The 27,069-nt window shown below is 39.6% G+C and overlaps 1 protein-coding gene across 1 annotated transcript in view; it reads left to right on the top strand.

Annotated features, from left to right (window-relative positions):
- The window catches only part of DLG2 (discs large MAGUK scaffold protein 2), a 1,231,136-nt gene that overhangs the window by 167,881 nt on the left and 1,036,186 nt on the right, over nucleotides 1–27,069 (top strand). The window contains exon 2 of the mRNA XM_081239496.1: nucleotides 23,421–23,582. Coding sequence (XP_081095622.1) covers nucleotides 23,421–23,582 — 162 coding nt within the window. The remainder of the gene's footprint in view (nucleotides 1–23,420; nucleotides 23,583–27,069) is intronic.

Genomic DNA, 27,069 nt, shown 5'->3' with positions numbered 1-27,069 from the left:
TATTTGGTTTTACTAAAGATTAAAACCAATAATGTGTATATGAGAAAGTGCTTCTGCTTCTATTTGATTAGAGTTTCATTTTCTTATATAGAAGAGAAATACAATTACATCATCATGTGAAATTTCATCTAGAAACAGTGTTTATGTTAGGGGCCAGCATTACTCAATTAGATTAAATATTTACTGAGTAGATCATATTTGTTGATCATTATGGTCAGTATGGAGGATGTTAAGATACTTAAAATGTAGACCCTGCCTTCAAGGAGTTCATAGGCTCATAGGGGAAGCTGGCATCAGGACAACTAAATGTAATTTGTAGCAATATGTTACATGATCTTGGTCCTATTCTCATAACACCTGTTTTGTGATCAGTTTCATCTCCTACCTACATAAATTTGAACTAGCGCATCAATGCCTATCAAGTGACCCTTCCCAGCTAATATTTGAATGTGAGTAATAATCATTCATTCATTGAACAGATATGTGTTGAGCACATGCTGTGGTGTAGGCATTGTGCTGTATTTCTCCGGGTTGGAAATCTTCCTTCAGTGGTGTTCACAGTGCTCTGTGTGCCTTACAGAGCTGGCTAACATTTATTAGACACTGCTATGTTCTAGTCAGTTTATTCATCAAATAAGCTTTATAAGGTGGGAACTTTTATCCCTTCATACAAATGGAAACTGATCATGAAATTAATCTCCCCAGTGTTGTACAGCAAGTGATGAGTAGATTTACACCAAATTCCTACAACCATGCTGATTTCCCCTTCTGCTACTTTTGACAGCCCATGCTTTCAGCTAATGGAGACATTTTATGGGTATTTTAAGTGCATAGTACTGGTTGAGAGAGAACTATTTTATATGTCAGGAACCTCTACTGGAAACAGTGTTAACACCTATGTATATGGACAGCTGGCCACTTAGATGTTCTTTTAATTTTATCTAACAAAGATGAAAAAAATTGAGGTTTGCTTTGGAGTTTAGAAGAAAATGCTTTAAACATATACATCAATAATACATCAGGAAGGATTAATACCAGGAAGAACTTCAGACGTGGTTAAACAGAAATGGTGACACAAGAGAAGTTGGAGAATCTATCTCTAGAGGTCTTTAAAATTAGAATACAATTTTTTATGTCTCACAAAATCATGTAGACTAGATTATCTCGTGAGGCCATTTCAATTTACAAATTCATCACATCACGTTGCACTGTGATGTTGTCACTGAACAGGATTGAAACTGCAAGCACATCTAGAAAACAGGAATGGCTTCCTGCTTTAATAAATATAGTTCAGGTAGCTGCCACAAGGTGGCAGTAGTCATACACTCACATCTCTGCTACTTAAGAAAATCACGGAATCAGAGGCAAGGGGCCCTTAGTCCAAACCATTTGAAAATTTGACACCTATAATCATGAGTCAACATAATTCTGTGAGGATTGCTTTTTATGAAAGAAAAATCTATATAAATATTAATTAAAGCACATTATATGCAGAATATAAAAGAATCGGTGGCGCTATTTATGGTAATATTTAAAGTGAGATGTATTTTAAGCTTTTTTGAGTTCTTTATCTTACTATTCTTTTCCAACCAGCCCTCCTCCAGTCTCACCAAGTTATGAAAGAGTACAGTACCCTCTTGGGTAAGGTTCTTTTAGGAGACAGATGTCTTCCTTAAGGGACATTTGTGGTATCCCCAGTGACTCTGCAGAGCCAGTCCCCTGAGGTCCACTCTGATCCAACTTGCTGCAGCTCAGGGCTAGCAAGGATTTAGCCAGCCTCTTGCCCACTGTTCTCAGCAGTTTTTCTTCTATGGCAGGCAACTCATTCCTATCAACATACCCAAGTTTTGATTAAATCCCTCAATACATTGCAGAGAAAGAGAACACTGCAGCCACATCTTATTGTCACAGCATCAGTTAGGGTCCCTTACAATAGTTCTAACCTAGATAAAATAGCTGTGCTTTCTTCTAGTTGAATTTACTGTAATCTGACTCCCTTCTCTTCCTTTAAAGCAAAAACACCAGAAAGCAAGTGAGTGAGATCTGATGTTATAGCCTCTGAAATCTACTCTCCCTTTTCTCAGGTAAATGATTTACAACCACTCCATTAATAATATCAGAATACCTGCAGTACTTCTCACACATGAACATGACACATCAGTGTAACTCCCCAGCACAACAGAGAACCGCTGTTCTAACCTAGTTCCCTAAAAAATTTTGTATGAGGTATCTGTCTACCAGAGAAGGAAACAGAAGACTTTGCTAAAGTCACATGTCTACTTAGAGGCAGAGCCAGGACCAAGGCTTAAGAGTCATTGTAGTCATACTGTGTTCATTTGGCTGCTTTATAGAAAATTTCTGGAGCTAAGAGCTCTGGAGTTACAAGGAGTTGTAAGAACAAAACTGAATTTAGGGTCTGCCTTTTAACTGCTTCTACAGGGATAGCATCCGAACCCCATCTGTCAGCTATGTCAGCTTGCCGTGTGCTAGGACACATGTTGACCCTTACAGTGAGCCCCCAGAGCTGCTGCCCACAGCAGAAATGCCAGGTTCTGGAGAAAAGCATAATTTCTTCCAGCTCTGGGGATTGTTGTCAAAAGGTCATCCAGTCTTTACTTCTCACTAATTATGTTAGGAAAAGGCCTCAAAAAATGTTAGGCTTTTAAAAAATGTATCAACATTTATACCAAATATAATTAAAAAAACATCACAATAGTATTATGTGTAGTGTTCCCTGCATGCACGGACATGTGAATGTGGAGTCATTCACTCATCTACTCATGATAGTGTTTGGGGACAGCCCACTGTTAGATGTAGCTAGAAAGGCCACAGTTGTCAGTGGAGTCTTCCTTCATTCACTCACTCAACATATATTTATTCAGAGACTGTTACAGTCTAGTCACTATGCTAGGCACAAGGAATGTGGCCTGACAGTGAGTGGATTTTTATAGAAATGTTACCCAAGATAAACTTATTTATATAGAATTGAATTGTTAAAAAAAGGTTGAATTTTTTTCTTCTAAGAAATACATTTTCAAATTTTTTGCATCCTTATTACAATAGTTCGAAGTGCAGAGATTATTCTAGTTGCTTGGAGGGATATCGAGAAATGTAAGACAAGAGTACTGTTAAAATTAATTTAGTTGTAAGGTGGAATGCATACATCTCTGAGATTCTTACCTAAATAAATGATGCAAGCAATTCCAAAATACTATGGTTTGATTTCAAGCTAACTATTATAAGTGTTGAGTGATAAAACATAGAGGGAGAGGGCACTTTCAGAGGAAGCAAACCTGGAAGGCTTCACACAGGCCTTGGGAATTTGAATTGAGTTGGACTCTCCCTCAGAAACAAGTGATTTGTCTCGATTCAGAGAAGGAAATAGGAAGTGACATTTTTTTCTCTTTCTTTTTTTTTTTTTTTTTTTTACATTTAATAGTGTTTTAGAGCCTAGTATTCAGCAGAGTATAGAAAGGAAGTCATAGGAAGAGCTCACATTGGGTAGGAGTCAGGAGACCTGGGTGTGGTAGTCATTGTTCAGCCTGTGAAAATCATCAGGCCTGAGCAGGTCAGTCCTCCCTTAGGCAGGACACTGAACCAAAGGATGTGTCAGAGTCCCTCCAGCTCCAAGGTCATTGATTCTAGTAGACCTTGCTTGATATTGTAAATGTGTACTTTTTCAAAGCACGTTTTGTCCCATTACAATTAGCACAGTCAAGATTGCAAAACAAGTGCCAGGCTAAATTATCTAAGTGGATTCTCTTTGGTTGAAACCTAGTTGCTATTTTATTTGACATTTATCATGTTCATCAACACAGGAAATAAAGAAATTGCCTGTTTTAAATCTTCAAATTAATATGTATTGTGTACCAGATGCATGATCTATTCTAGATACTAATATTCCAGATATTAATGAACAATTTGCCTTTCAAATATTTTCTCAGTAATTCAAATGAAATGCTATCTGTGTTTTCCAATTCGTGTTGCAGTCTTGCTATAGACTATAAAAACAAATTTTATTTCACTCAACAATGATTCAATAAATATTTACTGAGTACCTATAAATATCAAGGGCTGAGCTTACAAGATGCAAGGGATAAAAAATAAATTAAAACAGTTAAAACTTAGTCTCCTTCCTCAAGAAGATTATAACCTATATAAATAGACCAATTACATATTGGAGTTTAAACCAACAATATTGGAAAGCACAAAAGAGAAAACATTGGCTTCCTGGATAGAAGACTTCATAGACAAGAAAACATTTAAACTGAGTCTTAAAAGAGAGATGGCAAAAATGGCAGCCCTCAGGCTATAACCAGCCCGTTGTTGAGATAAGTTTGGTAGCGTCTGGCATCATGCAGTCCACAGGGCAGACTCATCTGTGACAGGAGGTTATCTGATTCTTATTCACACGGTCGTTGTGAAAATAAGAAGTAATGCAAAGTATTTAGCATAGTGCCAAGAACAGAGTTGGTGATCAGTAAAGGGAAACTATCATTTGTATTATTATCCAGACCTGTATGCGTTGCTAGTTACTGGTACATACTCCAAATGTCCAGTATGCTTTTTCTTCATGGCTTTATTATGGCTATAATGAAACAGTCATCTGTACATTTAATACCCACCTTCCCTACTAGACTGTGAACTCCATGGGGACAGAGGATCAAATCGTTTTGTTGATTATTATATTCCTAATATCTAGGAATAGCTAGCAGAGTGCCTAGCTCAATAGAGATGCCTAATAAATATGTGTTAAAATAATATGTAGTGATCGGAAGATACTAGTAAAAGGAATGGATTATTATTAAGAAGATGCAGGATCAAGTCATATAAAAATGTGAGAACTCTAACTCCAGAATATCAATTTATTAATTTCTTTCACAGTGAGGGAAGTCACCCAGAACTCTTAGAGGGGTAGGTGCTCCATCTGGAACTCAAGTTCAGCATGGCCCTCATTGTCTTCTTTCAACCCTCCATTACTCTCATCCATAAATTGGCCTCAAAGTAAACAGTCCATGGATGGCCAGGGAAAATAATGTGATTTCTCTGGTACTTTTGGCACCAAGCTGTAGATTTCATTCATTTTAACCTCCCCACAGCCCTTAACACTTTATAAGAAGACCCCTCTCCTCCTTCAACCAATCTGCCGTGTGTCCTGGAAAGTTTAGAGGAGCCCTTTCAGATCCCCTGAGGCTTCATTACTTTCCAAAGCCGTGATGAAGCATTATTCTGAATAGAATTAAGTTCTGCTTCTTGCAATTAACAGCAGATGATGAAACTGCCTGCCAGTTCTGTTGCCTTTCAGCTGGGTGTTTTTCTCTTGCTTGGTCATTTGTAAAATGTGAGCCCTCCTAATGGGGACCTAGTTATTCACTTGAATTAATGAGTTTCAGCTGAATTAATAGTGCCTAGCATACTGTGGGTATTCAATAATAGTCAACAGCAATTTCTATGCTGACTTAACTTGCTCCATTTGAGAATGTTGGCTAAAATCAATATAACGTGGTTTTCCTACTAGATTTGACTTAAGGAAAAAAGTTTCCAAATTTGGGAGCCAGAATATATATAATCTTTAGCGGCTATTCTCTTTAAAGAATCTGAAATTTTTAGGGAAAAACTTTTAGGATGAACTTCTTTCTGTGTAGTCCCAACAAATAGACAAGATTCTCAAGCGTACGAATATAAATCTTTGATACTTAGATTCTTACTCCTAGAAGAATATCTGGCACAGAGTAGGCCTTTATCAAAATAATAGCTAAAAATAAATAGGAGTGTGTCAGTGTGTCACAAGCAATAGGTTAGGGCACAGCCTATTTCCTTCTATTCAGTCAGTGTTCCATAACCGTCGATATAATTAATTTTCAGTTAAATCGAATAAAAATTCTAGTATAAGTTAATACAGAGAGGAAATCTTCTAGGTCTAAACACAAGAAGATTAAATGCAAAATATCATTGATCAGGAAAGAGTTTATATTCACAGGACCAAAGAGATGAAGTTAAGTTTGGATTGCAGTGCAGCGTATGGTACCTAGTGCCTTATGGCACATATTTGCATGTTGAAGCTTTTAATTAAAAGGAATTACAGTTCCGCTGAGATCCTTATAGCAGCTCTGGGCTGAGACCCTTAAGAAAATCAATATTATGTGTTTGTTAAATTGTAACCTTTGTGGAAAATCAATAATATGTTTGCTGAGAAAAATATTTGACATGTCAACTGAATTTTGGAAACTTCTCATGCCAATGGCTAAACCCAATAATTTAATCACATTTATTAAGTGAATTACTTTACTATATCAGTATTCAATACTGATTCACATGTGTACTCCGTGCCTGGGTCTCTGTTTTCTGAGCTATGCCATCTCCCCAAGTCCTCCTGGCATAGCTTCTCATGGGCAGAAGCAGCATCTTGTTCACACCAACTCAGTGTTTGTTTACTTTTAAATCATTTTAGTTTAATAAAATAAAAATGATAATAGGTAGAAGTTCTAACAATATAAACACTGTGTTAAATACTAGACATACTGATGGAAAATATAAATCACTCTAAATTACAATATTCACCTTCATACAATGTTCATTCATTCATTCAGCAAGCTACTCAACATTCATTGAGACCTATCAGCTAGGTAGACATAGTGTAAGGCCCTAGAACAGAGTCAGAGAAAAATCTATTATGTCTCCCTGTTGGTAAGTAACAGACATTTGGGGAGCAGTAGACAAAAAGGTAAAAATGTCAGAACACAACAAGACAGCTTTAATGGTCATATAGAAAAATGTTTTAAGGGGCTTAGAGGAGTGATGGATCACTGCTGGAGGAGACCTTGACTCCTCCAGAAGGTGGCATTGCAACTGAGACTCATATTTGAGTTTCAGTTGAATAGGTGGAAAAGAAATAGGAGAGTAGTCAAAGTCAACAGCCCTCACCATGCCGTGGAAGTGTGAACAGCATGGTACAGATCTAGGAGGAATCTGGTGTAGCTAGGTCATGCCCTGAGGCTGGAATGTGCAGAGACAGAGAAAATAGTGTGGAGTGTGTTTGGAGTAAGGGAAGTGAGAAATGCAAGTTCCAGACAGGTTATAGAAGGTCTTACATGTCAGTCAAGGAGTCTACTATGCACGCTGTAAATAAAGGGAATCAAATATGGATGTTAGCAGAGCAGCAACAGGTTCAGAGTTAAATTTAAAAAAAAAAAAAAGTAAAGAAAAAAGACTTCTGATCACTCCTTTATAGAAGAAAGAAAGTGGTAAATATGAAAACATTACAATATGCAAGAATCATATGTATTATATCCATAAAGAATCTACTGAGGAAAGAATTCTTGCTTTATAAACTTTCTGAGTCAAGTTCACTTAGATCTCAGCATTGTGCTTTAAATTTGAAGATGCTTAGCTTGCCACCTTGTGGCTGAAGGAAGATCCTGCACATAGGGGACGTTTAATCTAAGACATAGACAAACCCCAAACCAGTTAGGGAACTAAACAAGTGTATGTTCAAGTTTATCACAAGCACTTGAGATAAAGAGGAAGGAAAAAACAAAACAAACAAACAAAAAAACTCAGAGCAAGTATTAATTATTACAAAAGCCAAAAATCTGAAAATGATCCTTGACCCCTTTTCTCTTTCACTCTCATATGTAATGCCTCCTTAAACCCTGTTGATTCCGTTTCCAAATAGGTCTGATATCTGTCCTTGTTAGAAGTGTTTTTATTGATAATTTCAGGTTTTACTGAGAACACAGAATAATCGTAGCTGTTACATATTGATGGCAGGGTGCAAATTGGTATATTTCTGATGATAGATACAACCATTTTGGAACAATTTAGTTATCTAGGAAAGTTGAAGATGCACATACTCTATGATCCAGAAATTCTGTTCCTAGCCATATGCCCTAATGAGATTCTTACATATGTATACCAAAAAACATATACATGAATGTTATAGCCATGTTGTTATAATTGTGTTATTATTCCAGAAAGGAAAAGAAAAATAATCTGAGTGCACTTTAGCAGGAAAATGGTGCATGTGGTGTCTCATACAATTACATACTGTACAAAATTTAAAGGAAATGAACTAGACCTATATACACCAACATGAATGAATTTCATAGTATTGCAGGAAAAGCTGCAATATGAAACTGCTTATTTAAAGTTTCAAAAAAGACAAAAATCTACACATTTTTTAGGGATTCCATATTAGTCAAGGTCCTACCACAAAAACAAAACCAGTGTGTGTGTGTGTGCGTGTGTGTGTGTGTGTGTGTGTGTGTATTCAAGAATTTTTTTAGGGAATTGGCTCATGTGATTGTGCAGGATGACTAGTCCGAAATCCATAGGGCAGACTGACAGGATTGAAATTCTCAGGCAGGAGCAACAGCTGCAGCAACAGTCCACAAATGAGATTTCTTCTTCTCAGAAATCTGTTTTGCTCGTAAATCCCTTCAACTGATTAGACCAGGCCCACCTAGGTTGAGGTTAATCTCTTTTCCTTAAAATCAATTTATTGTAAATGTTAACCACAGTTACAAAATTCCTGTAGAGCAACATCTAGATTAAATAATGGGGTACTATAGTTTAGCCAAGTTGACATGTAAAATTAACTTTCACAGATGCATATCTATGTAGTGAAACCACTGAGAAAATCAGGGAATTGTGAACACAAAATTTAACCGTGACTTTTGAGGAGAGGGAGATAGATACAACTGGGGATGGGTACCTAGCAGCTTCCACTGTGTTGAAAATACTCCACTTCTTAAAGCTGAGTGATAGATACGAGGGAGTTTATATTCTTTATAGCTTGTATGGCTGATACAAATTATTGTGTATTCATGAAAGACTTCAGAATGAATTTTCAATATGAGTTTTATCAAAATACAAAATACTTATTTTCTAAGAATGTAGCAATTCCCCCTGTATAAGCTGAGGGGTTGGGCTCTCCTCTCTGCCCTCGTGTGCTTTGGCCATTTAAGATTGCTGCTATGACCCAGATCAGAAAGATGAGTCAGGAAGAAGAATGTCTAACCTGGAGTTAGGCCAATGCTCAGGTTTGTTAAAAACAGGAGGTTATTTTTGGTGGGAGACTGACACAATATCTAATACCCCAGGCAGGATAGATAACAGTTACTTCAAGTCCATCTGCTACCTTCAAGTCACAAAGAATTCAGAATGGTGGAATGATAGACTGTGGGGGATGGAGTGGGAAAAGATGGAAAGGTAGGGAAAGGAAGGATAGGGAAGTGGTAAGAATGCACTTGGAAAGAGAAGTAGGAGGCAAGTGCAATATTCTGGGGAGAGGAAACAGGGCCTGATGGGGCAAAAGGCAATGGAAATGAAAAAAGAGAAAAGAACAAGACTCCCGGCTGAAGTAGAATGCATTTAACCTGTATTAGACTTATTCACTTGGTAAAATGACTAAATCCCTCCTACACGCCAGAGGGGTCCTGAGATGGCTACAAACATAGCATCACTACCTTCATCAGATTCATTTTGGCCTTGACCTTCATATTATCATGTTCTGCCAACTGAATTATATTGATCTTACTCTGGAAGTCATGCGAAGGGAAAGAAGCTGAAGGATTATCTTCATCTGTGGAGTTTTGTATTTGGGTGACCACGGAAATGGCAGTATCATCAACTAGGTTATTTCTATTTATACTTTCTCTCAATGGTATTCTATGTCTCCGCAAGGATAAAGGGAAACTTCCAGACCCTGACTTTTTTTATAATTAAAAAAATTGTTTTTCTTCCTTTGGCCGCGCTGCACTGTTTGTGGGCTATTACTTCCCCCACCAGGGATCGAACCCGGGCCCTCGGCAGTGAAAGTGTAGAGTCTTAACCACTAGACCTCCAGGGAATTCCCCAGGCCTTGACTTTTAAAGCAAAGAACCAAAGTATCTACCATACACAGAAGAAATACTTGAGTCGGAGAATAAGAAATGCACAAGGGCTTCCCTGGTGGCGCAGTGGTTGAGAGTCCGCCTGCCGATGCAGGGGACACGGGGTCGTGCCCGGGTCCAGGAAGATCCCACATGCCACGGAGCGGCTGGGCCCATGAGCCATGGCCGCTGAGCCTGCACGTCCGGAGCCTGTGCTCCGCAGCGGCAGAGGCTGCAGCAGTGAGAGGCCCGCGTACCGCCAAAAAGAAAAAAAAAAAAAGAAATGCACAATACCTGAGACATACTATATAGTACAGGATTAAAGGTAAGGATTATGAGAATAGTGAGGTATGAATCTTAGCTTCTCTGCTAGTTGTATGAACTAGTTACTTAATACTTAATTTCTCTCTGCCTCTAATTTCTCATCTGTAAAATGAGGGAAATAAAAGAGTAACTAATGTAAGTTTGTTGTAAGGATTAAATAAATAAATACCTGTAAAGCATCAATATATATGCATATGCTATCTTGTAGCCAGTCATCTGAAAGGTGATACTTTCAGTTCCCAGTAGGGCATCAGGATAAGGAAATGAGAAAACTTTCTAGGTTTTCTTGATTTGGGGCTTACATCTTAAGGTTGTAATAAGCACAAAACAGCATTCTACAATTGTGTATTCAATCGTATATTTAAATAACCTAGATTAAGTATAGAAATGACTTCCCAAGGGAAGCATATCTTATTTGGAGATTAAACCACCAAGCATGGATTCTGAAACAACTTTATTTGAGGAAATATTAATATTTTTATGACAGTGTCTGGTTGCCAAATAATCCTCTTTGACTGGAACCCACTGCCAGTGAGGCCAGAGTCAAGGCCACACCTTTTGTCTTTGATCTTTCACCTGTTCCCTGTTCCATGTTCCAGTGTCACTAAGAGCAGCTTGTCATGAGGGGCTTGGGGACAAAGGCAGCTCGATAAGAACAGCTGGATGGATCAAGCCCACTTGGGCCACTACCAGAGACAATTTGGACTGGTTGCCCACTTAGACCACCTGGCATCTTTCCATGGAGAACACAACTGTTCATGCTTGCTTTTGGGTAAAGGAAGCATGATGAGGGGCCAAAAAAAAAAAGAGAATTCAGGAAAAGAGCTATATTACTTAATGTAACTAAAATTTAACTCTAAGAGGTCATATATTTTTTTACTACTGTATTCCCAGCACTTAAAATTTAGTGATTAGTATATAAGGTGCTTGATAAATAGTTTGTTGAATGAATGGGTGATGATACGTCTTATTAGGAAGGGATTTTACCCTCTCTGGTGTCAAAGAGGAAGCACATGCAGACAGGCTGTCCAGGAAAACCCAGGAGCAGGCACACGGCCGGCCAGAAAGAATCCAGAAGAAGTTCTAGTTTCAGGTGGGCAAGTGGTCTAGTCTCGGGAAGTCAGATATGGATGGAAGCGTTGGGCAGGTGCCAATTCCACAGCAGGTTCTAAGGTCCAGAACCTCAAATAGGTCAGAAGGGGAGTGAGAGTGGGCAGTGGTAGCGTGTTCAGCACCTGTGTCTGAGACTGTTTTCTCTCTGCCTGCTGGACGGAAATGATGCTCATGGACAGAGGAGGCTAGGAGCCTTGGCCCAGGTGGAAACATTGATTGAAAAAGTAAGATGTCCTCACATACAGAAGAGACACTGAATCTTGGAGCAGTGGAGGCAAGGCCTTTGCAACTCAGTCGGCCTCTCTCAGAGGATTTGTGCTCATCTATAATGCTGCTGGGATGCTTGTGAAAGCATGGAGGAAACCAGTTCCCTATAAAGTAATAAGGTTGAATTGAATAGGTACATGCGTGTGTGTGCATGTGTGCGCATGTGTGTGCGTGTGTGTGTTGTGACCCTTCTGACAATACTTGAAATGATGAGTATATGACACATACAGAAATCGCAAGAGGCTTAGATTTCCTAAGCATCAGTCAGGAGTCAGGCCCCATGCCAAGACATTTATGCATATTATCTCATCAATTTCGCATAGCAACACAGTTATGAGTATTATTAGCCCCATTTTACAAATGAGGAATCTGAGTTTCAGAGCGCTTCCACACTTGCCTGAAGTCGCAGTGCCCATTAGTGACAGGAACAGAATTGAAACGCAGGAAACCGAGGTGCAGAGAGTTTGCGTCACTTGACTAAGCATTCTGCTGAAATAAACAATTCATCTTTTCTGGGCACCAGGCACCCTCAGCAGAACACAGCGGTGAATGACTCTCACAGATGCTGCAGCTGTGGCACAGCTGGTGGACTGAGTCAGACAGTGACAGCCCACAGGATCTTACTGCCACGGCTTGAATCCAGTGGCAATTATCCCTGGAGCATTACTCAGACAGTATTTGAAGTTGTGCTTCAAATGGACAAACTAATTGTTGAGTTTGTTCCCAAATCATTGCTTTGATTTCTTGGGAACAAAGCAATTTGACTTCAAGCTTTCTTCCTTCCCAGCTCCTCCTCCTTCATTTGTCAGCTGTCAGTCATCCTTGCATCCTTCAGCCAAAGTTAGCTCAACCAAATCTGTATAAACCGTTTCCAGGGCTGGAGAATTTTCCCTCACCATAAAGCTGGAAGTCCACTGGACCTTCTCCATTACAACCAAGCAAATACTTGATCATCTCTTACATATTCTATTTTGTTCATTATTTTTATTCTCGAAGTAAGACATGTAGCTCAAAAAATGAAATTAATGATTACCCAGAGACAACCACTGTCAGCGTAGTGTGCATGCTTCCAGAGTCCTTCCCTGCCTTGCATACACTTTAATATATTCTACTGTGCTTATCAAGGTTGGTACACTTGTCTTTGTGTCAAGCTGCTGGCCTGGGGTTTAGAGAGTCTCAGGTAAAATTACTTGGGGTGGCCTCATTGATGTGCTGTGCTTCCTTAGTTTCTCTAGCTCAATGCTGGCAGACTAGGGGAGAAGAGAGAGGTCCCTCAGTTCCCATCTTGCATATTATAATTTTTCCTCCTCTCAACTCCTTGCTCCAGAAAGCCACCAGCCAACACTCCTTCCCACGTGTCTCACACCCAAAACTTGAACAATTCAGTTTAAATGAAACCTACCCCACTTCACTACCTGTGTGACACAGTGAGCCAGTTTCGCGTTTTATTACTCAAAATCTGACAGGGTGCTGTTCCATAATCAGATCTCCTATAGCCTCCAGACAGGTTTCTTGAGTACATGCTATTTTTAGAATGTGCTAGGTGTGGTGGAATACACAAGAGTCCTAGGAATTTACATCTCCACAGGGTGTAGTTCAGTTCAGAAACATTTCTTAAGCACCTCGGGTCCCAGACAGAATATTTGCTGCCGATGTTACAATAATGAATGAAGAAGTCTTTATGCTCCCATGAGAAAAGCAGATGCATACATGCTTTTTTTCAAAAAAGAGGGATTCTCAGGGTATCAGTTATGTGAGCACAGGAAAAAGGCACAGCCAAACCTGGGTGTCCAGGGAAAGCATCTCTGAAGAAATCATACATGAGCTAAATTTTAAGGTTGAGCAATAGCCAGGTGAGAGACAGTTGGGAAGGTTATTAGAGGAAGAGAAGACATCAAGAACAAAGCATAGGGAGGGGATTTGTCTTTCATGTTCACTGTTGCATCCCTAGCACTTACAATATCTGACACATAGTAGGTGCTCAAGAAATTCTTTTTTAAAAAACAGTGTTATTAGCTACAGTCACCATTGCTGTACACTACATCCCCATGGCTTATTTATTTTATAACTAGAAATAAATTCTTGTTAAGTGCAAAAATTGAGAGGAGAGAGCAGAAATAGGAGCTGGAATGGTCAGAGCAGACTGAGTTGAGTGGAGATGGTTTAGGAAAGCCTGGAAGGTTTTCAAGCTTGAAGATGACATAAAAGAAGGTTGAAAAGTCCTTCGTGGGGTCAGGAGAGCTGCGAGATTGGAGCACAGGTTAGAGTCGTGTGAAAAGTTGTAATTGTATGCTTTGAAGAAATGGAAAGCAAAAAAATAAATAATTAAATAAAGCTATTTTTTTTCCTTCAGTTAGTTATATTTTATATTTCTAAAGTCTAACAGACAGCACCAACCGTCTGAAGAGTTCACTCTTAGGCACCAGTTTTTATGATGCTAGACCTGCAAAGTGCAAAACTTGACAGTTCCAGAAAGGAGAGCATTAGGTTTGATTGAGCAGCTACTATGTGCTAGCGATACAGTGTCTCATCCAATGCTCATATTTCTACGAGGTTGATTCTGTAATTCCCAGTTTATAGCTTCAGTCACCTGAAGATCAGAGATACCAGCAACTTGACAAATGATGCAAGATTTGAACCCGTATTTCTAATGCCAGAATTCATTCACATTCCGCTGTATTGGGCTGCCTTTGGGGCTCAGCTGGCTATGTCTGTTTGAAACCCAGCTTTGCCATTTGTTTAACGCTTTGGAGGCTCTCTGATCCTGTTTTCTCATTTGGAAATCAAAGTGATAATACCTTCTTTTTCCAATTCTTAAGAGAATTACTTGAGACAATGTTTCTGACAGTGCTTTGTAAATTGTAAATAGCAGCCCGCATGTGTGACATCTTATACAAATTCATTTTACAATTCCACACCCATTATTTTCCCAGATCATAGGTCTGTGGTCCCATTCTGACTTTTCCAGAGACCTTCGGCTGTCTAGTCCTACAGTGACCTCTCCTGGGTGAGCCTGGCCTCCCCTGGGTCTCGGGCCTCACTCTGAGTTTTAGGAGGGAAAGCTTGCCAAGCTCCATTTTCTGCAGCTTCAGTTAACAGATGGAGGGCAGCACTGAGCTAAAGTCCCCTCATGATTATTTAAATCATCAGTTCTTTAAAAAGGATCTTAGGATCCATTAAATATTCATGAAAGCATTCTTCCTGGCAGCTCCCTCATTGTAGGTACTTACAGAGGGTTTAAAATATCCGACATTGCTTGGAAGCACACAAAGCTCTGTCAGTTGCAAGCAGACAGCTGATTTGTAATTTAATTAACATCCTGGCTTGTCCTGTTCTTTGTGGCAAAAAGTGGGAAAGTATTTCCTTTCATTTGTGAGTTTTGTTTGAAAAAAAATTCAAATGGAGCACCTGGGAGTGCTTTTCATCCCTCACATCTGTCCTGTTACTTACATCCTGCTCCCCTCTTCGAAAAATTCCTATTTCAAATGTCCCTTGGGCCAGCTGTATTGCCAATTGTGGATCTTTTTTTTCTTTTTTTTTTTTCTTAAGGATAACTTCACTTGGGGAAGATCTGTGTGCAATCAGCCATCAGTGAGCTTTGACCCACTTTTATTAACTGTTTTGAGTAGTGGATTTTGGAGAGAGATTTGGCCACAGGCTACTATTTGTTCAATGAATGTTGATTGAGAACCTGCCATGTAGCAGGCACTAGAGGTCAGTAGTGAACCAAGCAGACAGGGTCCCAGACCCCCACAGAGGTTTCAGTTTAGTGGGGGAGGCAGACATTAAGCAAATGATCACAGAAATAAATGTAAAATAAAAATGCGACAAGTTTTATGAAAAATGAATACACGGTACCCTGAAATCCTGAGAGGCAGGGAGCAGTGAGATACGGGGAGGAGAATCCCCTAATCTGAGAAGCCAGGAGGGTTCCTTGAGGAAGTAAAGTGGGAAATTAGGTATTTCTTTCTGGCTCTTCCTCCTCCCATTTTCCTCCTCTCTAAACCCCTCTCCTCCAGATTTGCAACGTGCATGCAACTGTTCTGGAGGGATAGATTGGGATAGTGGACAAAATGGATGGAAAGGGGAAAGAGAACCCTGCGCTAGCCAAAATAGCAGAGAATTTATTTCAAATCAAAGAAATGAATATAAATACTGATCTGATCACTGCATTAACCATTCTTTTTTCTTCTCTTGTTTCTTTCTTTTATCCATGTTTTCCCTCCAGAAAGGGAGGCAGTGGGTTAGAGAGAGGATGCCGTAGGTGTGGCAATGGAGATGGGTCACAGGTCACAGATAGGCTAAGACATCATGCAAAAAGGAAGCAGCTGGAAAAGAGAGCTGGCTGGCTACATACTGCCCGAGTCTCTGGTAAATAAAATTCCGGTAAAGAAATAGCAAAGTATTTAAACAAAATATTTTCCTCAAAATAAGATGGTGGCTGGCAGGGCCTGGATGAGAATACCCTGTTTTGAAAGTTAAACGTATACAGTCTTGAGAGGAAATGAAAACCCTTCATTTCCATGTAATTCATTTTTCAAGACTGCTTTCCGGCCTCTTTGGGTTTTTCCTGTTTTCTGAGCTGCATTCACTTCTTTCTTAGGGATCATCACTCTTTGCAAGTCTGTTATTTATTTTCAACTTTCTAAGTGACTTCATGCTTCTCCTAAGGTCTGTGCTTCTCTTCTGCCAAAGCACATTTTTAAAACTGAGAGACTTCCTTCCAGCGGCAGCATTGTCAGCCGGCTCCATTGGACACACTCTCTGTGGCCATTGTTCTGGCCTGACACTCTGCGGAAGACAGAGAGAGATGGCAGGGGCTCCTGGCCTCAAAGAACTTAGATTCCAGAGGGGGAGATAAGACTTGTCTCGCAGAAAATGCTATTTGTTGCTATAGTAACAGAAGCCGAGGAGCTAAGAGGTTTTGAGCATTTCCTCAATGTCAGGCTTTGTGGAAGAAACTGTAATCCTTCCTTAATTTTGTACCTGCTGTATAGTGTTGCTGTAAGTCTTAAATGGGATACTTTCTATAACACTCTTAGAAAAGTGGACAACATTCACTAAGTGTTAGGCATTATAATATGACTTGCCTTCCAAGAGCACCAAACATATTCCGGTTCTCAGAGTTTGTTTCTCTGTCTCATCAGAACAGTGCCAACTCCTGCTGCAAGGGGGAAGCAGAACACTTTTAATGCAGAAACAGAGATAGATTCAGGTTTTTATTTATGAGGCCTTGAAAGATCTGTGAATTCTCCCTCAGCTGGTATACACTGTGCCCATGGTGCAGCACCATCTTCCAAACTGCAGAACATCCAGTGATGGATCAGATGCATGTAGGCACCTGCGTTTGAATCCTGGGTAACTTAGGACGGTTCTGATTCATACAGGCATCAACAGAATGTGGTGAACAGAATCTGGTTGAATTTCCCAGCCTTTGGCCATCCACATGGAGGTCCTGTGGTAGAAAAGGAGTACCAGTATGATTACTTGCAGGTTCAGCTGGGAGGGCTTTTTGGTCCAATTTATTGCTCAGATGATTTAAGTTTAGTTCACTTAAAGTCACATTCCTTGGTCTCTTACTATGTATCTTACTATGGGGCACTGGAGATTGAGATGACTATGACTCCATCTCTGCTCAGAGGCTCTCATGGGCTAGTAGGAGAGATGGGCACACAGATCATTGTGGTATAGAGTTGTTGCTATTCAAGAACAGGAATCCATGCAGAACACTCTGGGAGCATAAAGAAAGGACATCCTTTTAACCTAAGCAGTCAGAGAATGCTTCCAAGAGGTGATGACACCCAATCTGATTATCAAGGACCTGAAAAAGTTTGCCTGATGAAGGAGCCCAGGGATAGAGGCTAAACTTCAGAAGGAGGAAAGGGATAGGATTCCAGAAGTCAGGGACAAAATGATCTATGACAGGGGACATGAATAAGAATCAGTCTTCCCTGTCCTGAGCACTGCTGCCTCGCTCCTGTTAGAGCTGGGAGAGAAGATATAATCTGTTTACAAAAATTCCGTTGCTCCAGAGTCCCCTCCAAAGGACCAAGCTGAGGAGAGGAAAAGAAGAAGGCACAGGTTTCAAAACAGAGGCCTTCCTCAATGGCCCTCCTTTTACAGGCAACGCAGAAACCCTCAAAGATGCCCAGTATGGCATCAGTACCTAAGAGACAAGCCCTTGAAATGAGAGAGGACTCAGAATTGCCCAGAAAATTAGAGCTGATTCTTAAATCAGGGTATGACCTCTGTGGAGTTGTTTAATCTCCCTTGTTAGATGACTCTTGAAGATTTCCTAAGAATTATGTTTCCTGAAGATAAAGTTAGTCTCTTAAGATCTTTGAGTACTAATTAGTTTCGAAGAATATTTAAGTGCTCTAGCTCTAGAGTCAAACTTGTGTTTGAATCCTGGTTTGCCACTCACCAGGTATGTAAGCTTGGAAAAAACTGCCTAACTAACCAAGCCTCAGGTGAGGAGGATGAGAACACCTATCTCACAGGTGTGATGATGTGTATAAAGCATTTAGCATAGTTCCTGGCACATTAACTGCTATTATTATTGGTTTTAATATTACTATTAGTGTTAGGATTAGTATTTCTGTTAATAGTGTTAATATTAATAGTAGTATTAGTATTACCAAAAATATCATTTTTGGTCCAGCCAAAATTGAATCCAAGCAGAGAGATTTTACTAAACCATATCAGGGTGATTCCTCTGGAGGCTCATATTTCAGTTAAATATGGTACTTCTCACTGGTTCTTGTCATCTTTTGCTTAGTCATCTCTTGGAGAAAACTGCAAAAATAAAGGAGGAGGAATACCTGGCTGGTACCAGGAAGAGTACTCTTTAGGTCTCTTGGATGGTCCCTATTGCCTACAATAGATAGCAGTCTGCCTTTCAGCCTCGTCTCCTGCCATACTCCACCTCACATCCCATTCTTAAACATCAGTTCACCAGAAGCAGACCTAAAATGGGTAGTAGTGTACATATGATTTCTGGAAGGCAGTTCCCAAGAAAGGCCCTTAAAGGAGTAAGGAAAGCACCAAGGAGTTCTGCAAGAATGTAGGTCCAGGGGCAGTCTAGCTTCAGACTCATGCTATCAGGTGCTTTGGAGGGTAATTTGCAGGGCATTTTGTTTCAGTTTGAGGGGTGGGATTTGGGGTTTCTAGTATAACTCCTAGACACATCTAAGTGAGGAGGCTTTAATCACGCAAGGACAATCTTACTGTGAAGTATGCAGATGTGGGCCTTAAATGCATAGAAGGGACTTCCATGGATTTGGGCAGGGGCAATAGCATGTGCTACAATCTACTTCAAGACCTCCCTATTCCCTCAGAACATCACCCCCTCTTATTACTTATCTCCTCTGCATTTATTGTTGTCTTTGCTTAGAATTTCCCTTACCTCTTTCTGTTATCTTTCTAGATCCTACTGCAAACTGGAAAGCCTCAGACAGAGTTGGTGATGACCCATTTCTGCTCCCACAAAACTCAGTTTATACTTACAGTCATTACCACTATGCATTGTGACTTACCTGCCCATATGTATACTCACTTAATAATTTATGGTCTTCTTAAGGTCAAGAACTGGTTCATATTCAGTTTGTATTCTTAGCATATATTACTGAAAGGAAAGATGTGGTGAGAGATATATAATACTTAAGAATCTGATGTCCTTTAAGATTGTGTCAAGCCAATGATGCGGTTGTCTTCTTTTGCTTAAACCTGAGTTCATGATGTTTCACGCAATGAAAGAGATTGCATCCAGCAGCCAAAATAACTCTGTAGCTTGAGCAAGTTCTACCCATTTCATCCATTGGTTCAACTGTCACTCATAACTTTATTCAATGAATAGTTATTGAGCATATGTGCCAGGCACTTGGCTAAGGACTGGAGGTACAAGGATAAACAAGACCAAATGGCCCCAGTTCTCACAAAACCTTATAGTTCACTGTAAAAACTCAAAATATACACAATCATATAGCATGATAAAAGTTGTGATTTGGGGAGTATATAGGGAGTATGGGAACACCCACAAAACCTCAGATTTGCAGTTCATGAAAGCTTCCCAGAAAAGGTCATGTCACAAAGTTGAGGCCAGAGGACCAATGTATGTTAAAATGAATAATTTTGACTAAAAAAGCATTAATTGAGCATCAAGATTGATTTTACAGTCTAATTTAAGCCTCTATCAGTCTTCAAAATGGGTTATAATTTTATGAAAATAAGTAATTTATGTAAGTTCTTTGAGATACCATGTAAGTTTATTATCTGTGTCCTGATAGTTATTTCTGCAAACAATTCAGTGAGATGTCTATTTTTTTTTTTTTTTTTTTTTGCGGTATGCGGGCCTCTCACTGCTGTGGCCTCTCCCGTTGCGGAGCACAGGCTCCGGACATGCAGGCTCAGCAGCCATGGCTCACGGGCCCAGCTGCTCCGCAGCACGTGGGATCCTCCCGGACCGGAGCACGAACCCGTGTCCCCTGCATCGGCAGGCGGACTCTCAACCACTGCGCCACCAGGGACGCCCGAGATGTCTATTTTTAATGAATGAAATCTTTCTCTAAACCAGCTGAATCCTACTGCAGGGATCTTTAAGGAGCTTCCATAATCATTTTAACTTTGCAAAATTTTACTTTTGGTGCTCTTGGATCTTTATGTTTTAGAACACAAGCATTTCCTGACTGTTATGAGTGACATGAATATGGCTTTACATATGTTAAATTTTAAAAAGCTTAAAAGAATTCCTCAAAAAACTAAAAATGGAATTACCATATGATCTAGCAGTTCCACTTCTGGGTATCGATGCTAAAGAATTGAAAGCATAGTTCCAAAGACATTTTTGTACATGCATGTTCATAGCAGTATTATGCACAATAGCCAAGAGGTAGAAGCAATCAACTGCCCATCTACAGATGAATGAATAAGCAAAATGTGGTATATACATAAAATGGGATATTATTCAGCCTTAAAAATAAGAAAATCCTGTCACATGATACAATGTGGAGGAACCTTGAAGGCATTATGAAACAAGCCAGTCATGAGAAGCAAATACTGTATGATTCCAGTGATATGAGGTATCTAGTATAGTCAAATTCATAGAAATAGAAAGTAGAATGGCGGTTGCCAGGGGATGGAGAAGGGAAAAATGGGCAGTTGTTTAATGGGTATATAGGGTTTCAGTTGTGCAAGATGAAAAGATTCTGAAGATTGGTTACACATCAATGTGAATATAGTTAATATTGCTGAACTGTACACTTAAAAATGGCTCAGATGGTAAATTTTATGTTATGCGTATTTAACATTTTTTTAAAATCTTTAAAAAACTGGAAATAATGATTTGTTTATATTTATTCCATAACCCTGAGGTAAGAGTGGTGAGATAAAAGAGTTTAGAAGTAGTGGGGACTCAGCTCATGTAGTGGTGTTGGGAGGTGGCTTATGGCAGGATAAGGAAGCTTAAGCTTTGTCAGGTGAGCAGTGGGAGCCACTGAAGGGTTTTGAAGAGAAGGACTCTGTCAGTTTGAGATCCAGAACGCCAGCTCCCTGGCATATTGAACAGGATGGATGGGAAAGGGGCAATCTCAGCAGCAGTCTAACCAGTCCAGAGGCTGTTGCTGTGGTCCAGCTGAGAGCTGAAAACCTGAGCGTGGGCAGTGGTTAGTGGAGGTGGTGGGGGATGAGGATGGGGTAGACTCAAGAACTATTTAAGATATAAATTAGGCAAACTCAGTGATTTAGTAAATTGACAGATGATAGGGGGTGGTGAAAGAGAGGATGGAGTCTTACTGACTCCTACTTTTCTGGCTCGGGTGATTGCATAGACGGTAGTGCCTCCCTGAGAGAAAATTGAAGAGGGGGAGATGTGGAGGGCAGATGGGCTGAAAGCCAGAGACACTAAAATGGGCACATGTATGACATTATTCCACTTCCAATGAACAATACATAACGGATCAAGAATGAATGTTAAACTGGATCCATGTTTCTGAGGCAGATTACCTTCCCAAATTATTCATAGAGTTAGGAAAATGAAAGTGTGGTGTTTTGTAATTCACAGAAATGTTCTAACCTCCATGAAGGTTGTTGTGTGTTCTCCATGAAGTGTTTTTTACCAAGCTGCTGATTCTGTTATCAGGCTTGGGCTTCATCATCTTATGTGAGTAGAGGAGGGGATGATGAGAGTAGAAAGAGGATTCAGATTCAAATTATCTGGACAGGGTCTCAGCTCTAAAAACCACTAGTTAGGGGACTCTGGACAAGTCTCTTAACCTCTCTAAATGTTAGTTTTCTCATAAGTAAAATGGAGCATCATAGATAAGAAGAATTGCAGTGAAAGAAATAGATGAGCATCTTTGCAAACTTCAGTCAAGATATTGTTAGCTGAAATTTTTGTTTTGAAACTAATATTAAGCTTGGAACATTGTAGAAAGCCTCCCTGGAAAACACAAGTAATGATAGTCAACTTCTGAGTAAGAATGGACATCAGATTGAATTGCCAACCCTGGGTGGTTCTTCTTGTTACTGTCAGTTTATGAGTCAGACAGAGAACCGATGTCCAAGAAGTCATATTTTTCACCTAAAAATGAAAGAAACATAGGCATGATTTTGTTAAGAAAATGTGTTGTTAGTAACCTGATGTGATAAAAATAACTGTTGGTGGTGATAATAAATGGGTAGTGGGATGAAGTTAGACATCACAGGTAAGCCCGAGATGGTGTTATGACAATGTTTGGACCATTGCCCCTAATATCCCTGTGCCATTCAAAGGGAACAAAGAGAAATCAAGGCAAACTAACATTTTATTAACTGGGTTGGGGGTAGGATATAGAGTATTCCCTTTTTTCTTTCCCAAGTAGACCAGTAGCCTTGAAGTAATGAGACTCTAATGGGACAGGTCTGAAGGAAAAGGGGTGAGAAGCAAAGAGAGACAGAAAAGAGGGAAACCCAGGCCAACGTTGAAGATGGAGGTTGATCCATGGCCATGTCTACTCTCCCACAGACCATGCCTTGTCCTGACCCTTTTCCTTCTCTGCCAGCTTCCTTAGGTCTGCTTGGAAGACTCAAAGCACGGCCTTTGCCAGAGGATGCTCTTACTATTATAGGCATATAGAGGGAAGATGACAAAGAGGAAAAGGGACCAAGAGAGAAGGAACTATTATCTCTTTCCCCTCAGGGAATCATATCAATATAATATAGGCAGACCCTTTGCCTTGATTTTTAAGTTCTTTAAAAGAAAACTCCATCTTTGGAAATTGTGATCTTTTGTCCTGGAGTCCAACTAACCCAAATCCCAACACTCCGCTTCCTTGGATATGAAAGGAAGAAAGGATTGTCTTCCTTTGAGGCCAATACAAAAAATGCAGGTGGCAAAAATTTTCCCTTATTTCCTAGAGAACTTAAGGCTTGGACATAATGTGAATCAAAATTAGGTTTCCTGAATGATTGTATCAGAATTCTGTCTTCTTGCTCAGTACTTTTTCTTTTCCATCCTTGACCTAGAATTTTTAGCACATATTTAGCTACTCTGGTCATTTGGAGGGTTACCTCCTCACTTACTTAGGTAAATAGTCTCAGTCTTATTCGTTATCACCCTTCTGTATTTTATAAACAGAGATAGTGCATTATCAGGTAAAAACAAGCATTGGTTGGTATTGATGATTGGTTCAGTATTGCTTCCACTTGACCTGGTTAATGGTGACCACCAAAAGAGACTGCAGCAAAGCCTGTTTGGTGATGTCAGCAATAGGTACACACTGTGTCCTGTAAATGAAATGAGAATGTGAAGTTCAGAACTGTACACTTTGCAAACGCTAATGCTTTTCTCTTTCTTGTCTTTTTTCCTAGAAGTATCGCTATCAAGATGAGGACACTCCACATGATCATTCCTTACCTCGACTGACCCACGAAGTGAGAGGCCCTGAACTTGTGCATGTATCGGAAAAGAACCTGTCTCAAATAGAAAATGTCCATGGATACGTCTTGCAGTCACACATCTCTCCTCTGAAGGTCAGTTCTTTTGCTCTTAGAGCTGGCGGCAGTGACTGGTTTGCATTGCTAAGGGAGATGTTTGCTGGCCTTAAGTGAGGCTTTTTTAAAACACTACAGTGAGACATGGTTGCCAAAGGGTCTTTCTGTGGTTTGGAGGCTTACTGGGAATTCCTGACACAGGGAAGTTCTTACAGTTATTTGTTGAAATGTCTGGTAAATCCTTTTAGTTGTTGAGAATAGGCTAAGGAAAGCGCAAACAGTGAAAAACTAAAAGGGAAAATAAGCTGATCATGTATTTACAAAGTCCAGGAGGACATCAAGTTTTGTTCAGATCTATCTCTCCATCTCTATTCTTGGCTCCAGATAAAACAAAGGAAGTAAACATAACATGATAACACCTAGTAATTTCCTTACCATGTAGAATAAAAAGGAAAATGCGTGAGTTGGTTCATCAACAGATCTATTTTATATTTCTTTCTATGTGGTGTCATACTTTTCCAACGTTTTCTACTTTTTTTCTTTAATTTATAAAATTTCTTGATAAACGCTATTTTGACAAGAGGGACAATGAAACAAGAGTAAGGATTTTCTGTGTTCCTTGGTTGCAGTTTACTCTGTCTTTTGCTTTGCTGATGCTACGGATTTTGTGTCTTGGATAAAAGCTTATAAATGTTGGTGTTGGTTAAAGTCAAAAAAGGAAAAGTGGAACTAGAGTCACTGATGTAATAGAAGACAATTGAAATGTAAAACAAAACAAAACAAAAAACTACCAAATAACCCCCCTTGATATTGCTTAAAAATTTTTTTCTTTTATTTTGTTAGCTACAACATTCACTTCACTAGCACTTTCATATAGCTGTGTTGCAATAAAAAATGTAGCCATGAAGGTTGCCCTGATGCCTTCTGGGATCTTATTATACCTTCCAGAACATCAAAGAAAGGCTAAATTATGTTTAATATAGCTCCAAAAGTTGGTATAGTTTAATACCCTGGCATCCTAAAACCGCATTATCAAATAAACTAGTGCTAGTTACCACAAATTAGTTAGAATATTAGGCTAATTTTCAAATTCCAGTAAATATTTTATAATATGTAAAAATAGGTAAATATTTTGCCTCTGGAATCCATTGTTCCATTCTTCCCAGAGTCTCTTTGGAAATCATTGACTGATGGATGGAAATAGGTATTTTTAGCCAGGAGAAGAGTAGATTAAAGGTTGGAGAACAGGAATTTACCTTCTTATACTTAGGGCTGTCATGTAGGAAACTCCATATTGGTGGGCAGAAGCAGAACCACTGTGCATAATTAACAGGAATGTATATTTGGGATCATTATAAGACCACAATTTCTGACAGTTAGAACTACCCCCCAAAAGTACTACTTTGCGAAGCAGGAATTCCCTGTCCCTAGAAATCAGGCTTGCATGATGACCTGGCAGTGGTATGGTGGAAAGGACTCCTTTTTCAGCAGGAGGGCATACAAAATTGTCTCTAAGTTCCAGTCTAACTATAGGAATCCATGATTCTATCCTGTGGCCAGATGAATACCTTCCTGCTTTAAGGACCTTTCATCTTTGCAAACAATTGCTCATCCTTAATCTGTGCTGACCAGTGTAAACTGAGAAAGAGCAGAGCTGAGACTGGACTGCACAGAGTGTATTTACACTTCAGATGTTTTTCTTTCTAACCGGATGAAAGAATCCCTGTAGGAACCTCCATGAAGCCTCCCTTCCTTTTTGGCCTCCCAACTTGTCTTTCCCGCTTCCTACCACTTCCTTTTTTAATCAGCTCTAGAGCATAGCTCCCAATGGCTTTAAGCTGAGAAGGACAATGGAGACTAGTCTAAAGCTAGCCTGGCAACAGTAAAAAATATGAACAAAATAATAAAAGCACTATCAGATCTTCATTTTGTGAGTTAAATTTTTAGCATATACTTGATAATATAATTATCTGAACATCTACAGTTTGGTGATTATACCATGTGTTATGCTACTTCGTACCTCATTTGGAAAATGTCTGTTAGAGTTGAAGGAAATTTTGCTTTTTCTGAAGATCATATCTCAGATATAAAGGGATCTTTCCTATCTCCCCTTTATCCCTTGATTCTAGGAATCTCAGAGTTAAGTGTCTTCCACTTTGGTGGCTTTTCCTTAGCTTAGGTTTTCTGTTTCTGTTGCTCACTTCTATCTTATTTCTTACTATGTTCTTTAAAAATTTTTTTGGTTTTTATGTTTTTACTATAGTGATGTCTTTTATCGAAGGTTTCCCACATCTGCTTTAAAAGTAGCCACCTGTGAATAATAAATCTCTGATATGAAACATCAAGGTTAGAATAGGCTTTCCTTCCTTTTTGGAAGTTCAGTGGTGTGACCCCCCCAATGTATTGTGAAGAGAATGGAAAGGTGAGCTCATCCAGGACTTCTGCACCCAGCCTGTGAGGTAGCTATTTTGGGGCCAGGACTTTTCCCTCATGACCCTCTAGAGGTGTTGTTTGTGCTGAACAAGATACACTCTTAGATTGTCTTAATGAAGAGACTGTGTACCTTTCTTCTATCAGCAACAATGATAGAGATAAATGTGCACAATTTTTCCAGAAAAGAAAACACCCCAATGTGTTAAGTTTGCCAATTTCGTGGTGTAAACACACCCATCATTTCTGATTTCAGGCTACCAACCTGAAGCTACTGAATATATTTGCAAAGATGGGCACATGAGGCTCTCATGAGACAGGACGAGTTGACCAAGCACAGCACTGCACTATCAGGCTCAAGCACGTGTATTTTTATAACAACAGGACACATTTCCTAATCAAGTTGTTAAGAGGTTATTATATTATCACAGTTCAAGTGTTTGGCCAACCTGCGTGATTAAAATCTAATGTGTTATTTTCTCATAAAGGAAGCCTATTAAGGTCATAGAAATGCTAAGAGGGTACAAATTCTCCATTAGACCTGGCATATTTTCAACGTTGTTGCTTCTTTGATCTGTCTGGTGCTCTTGGGTCAAGCATTACAAGGGGGAAGAGTGAGGAGGCAGAACACACAATCATATAGCGCTCCCTGAATCCTACTTAGAAGACAATGGGGTTCTGTAGTATTAATTAGGAACTTACATGTGACATGCCTGAACAGAGTGTGAGATTGCTGGAGAACAGTTTAAATGTTGTATTCAGCGGGCTCTGAACCATTAGCTGAGTAATCTCACTGTTGCAGGTTTGACAGTCATTTCTTCCATCACCGCATAGCACTTGAAACCTCAGTTCTAAGATTCATCTGCCTTTGGAGCACAATGGCTGCCTGGCTGATAGATGGGCTTGCTTAGCCTGTTTTCATTAGAGTGCCTTGGCCAGTGTGAAGTATGGGGTTGGGAGGAGAAATGCAATTTAGCGGTTTATTTTCCTTGCCTCCAGATGGGGATGCTTTCTCTTCAGATGCTACCTTAGAATCTTCTACAAAAGAAATTGGCCTGTAATAAAGTATGGACATTTTCTTTTCAGTTTAGATCAA

The sequence above is a fragment of the Mesoplodon bidens genome (genome assembly GCF_964165515.1).
Source record: "Mesoplodon bidens genome assembly, chromosome: 7".
NCBI lineage: Eukaryota > Metazoa > Chordata > Mammalia > Artiodactyla > Ziphiidae > Mesoplodon > Mesoplodon bidens.
The sequence above is the reverse complement of the archived record's forward strand: the minus strand, read 5'-3'. Positions and strand labels throughout refer to the sequence as shown.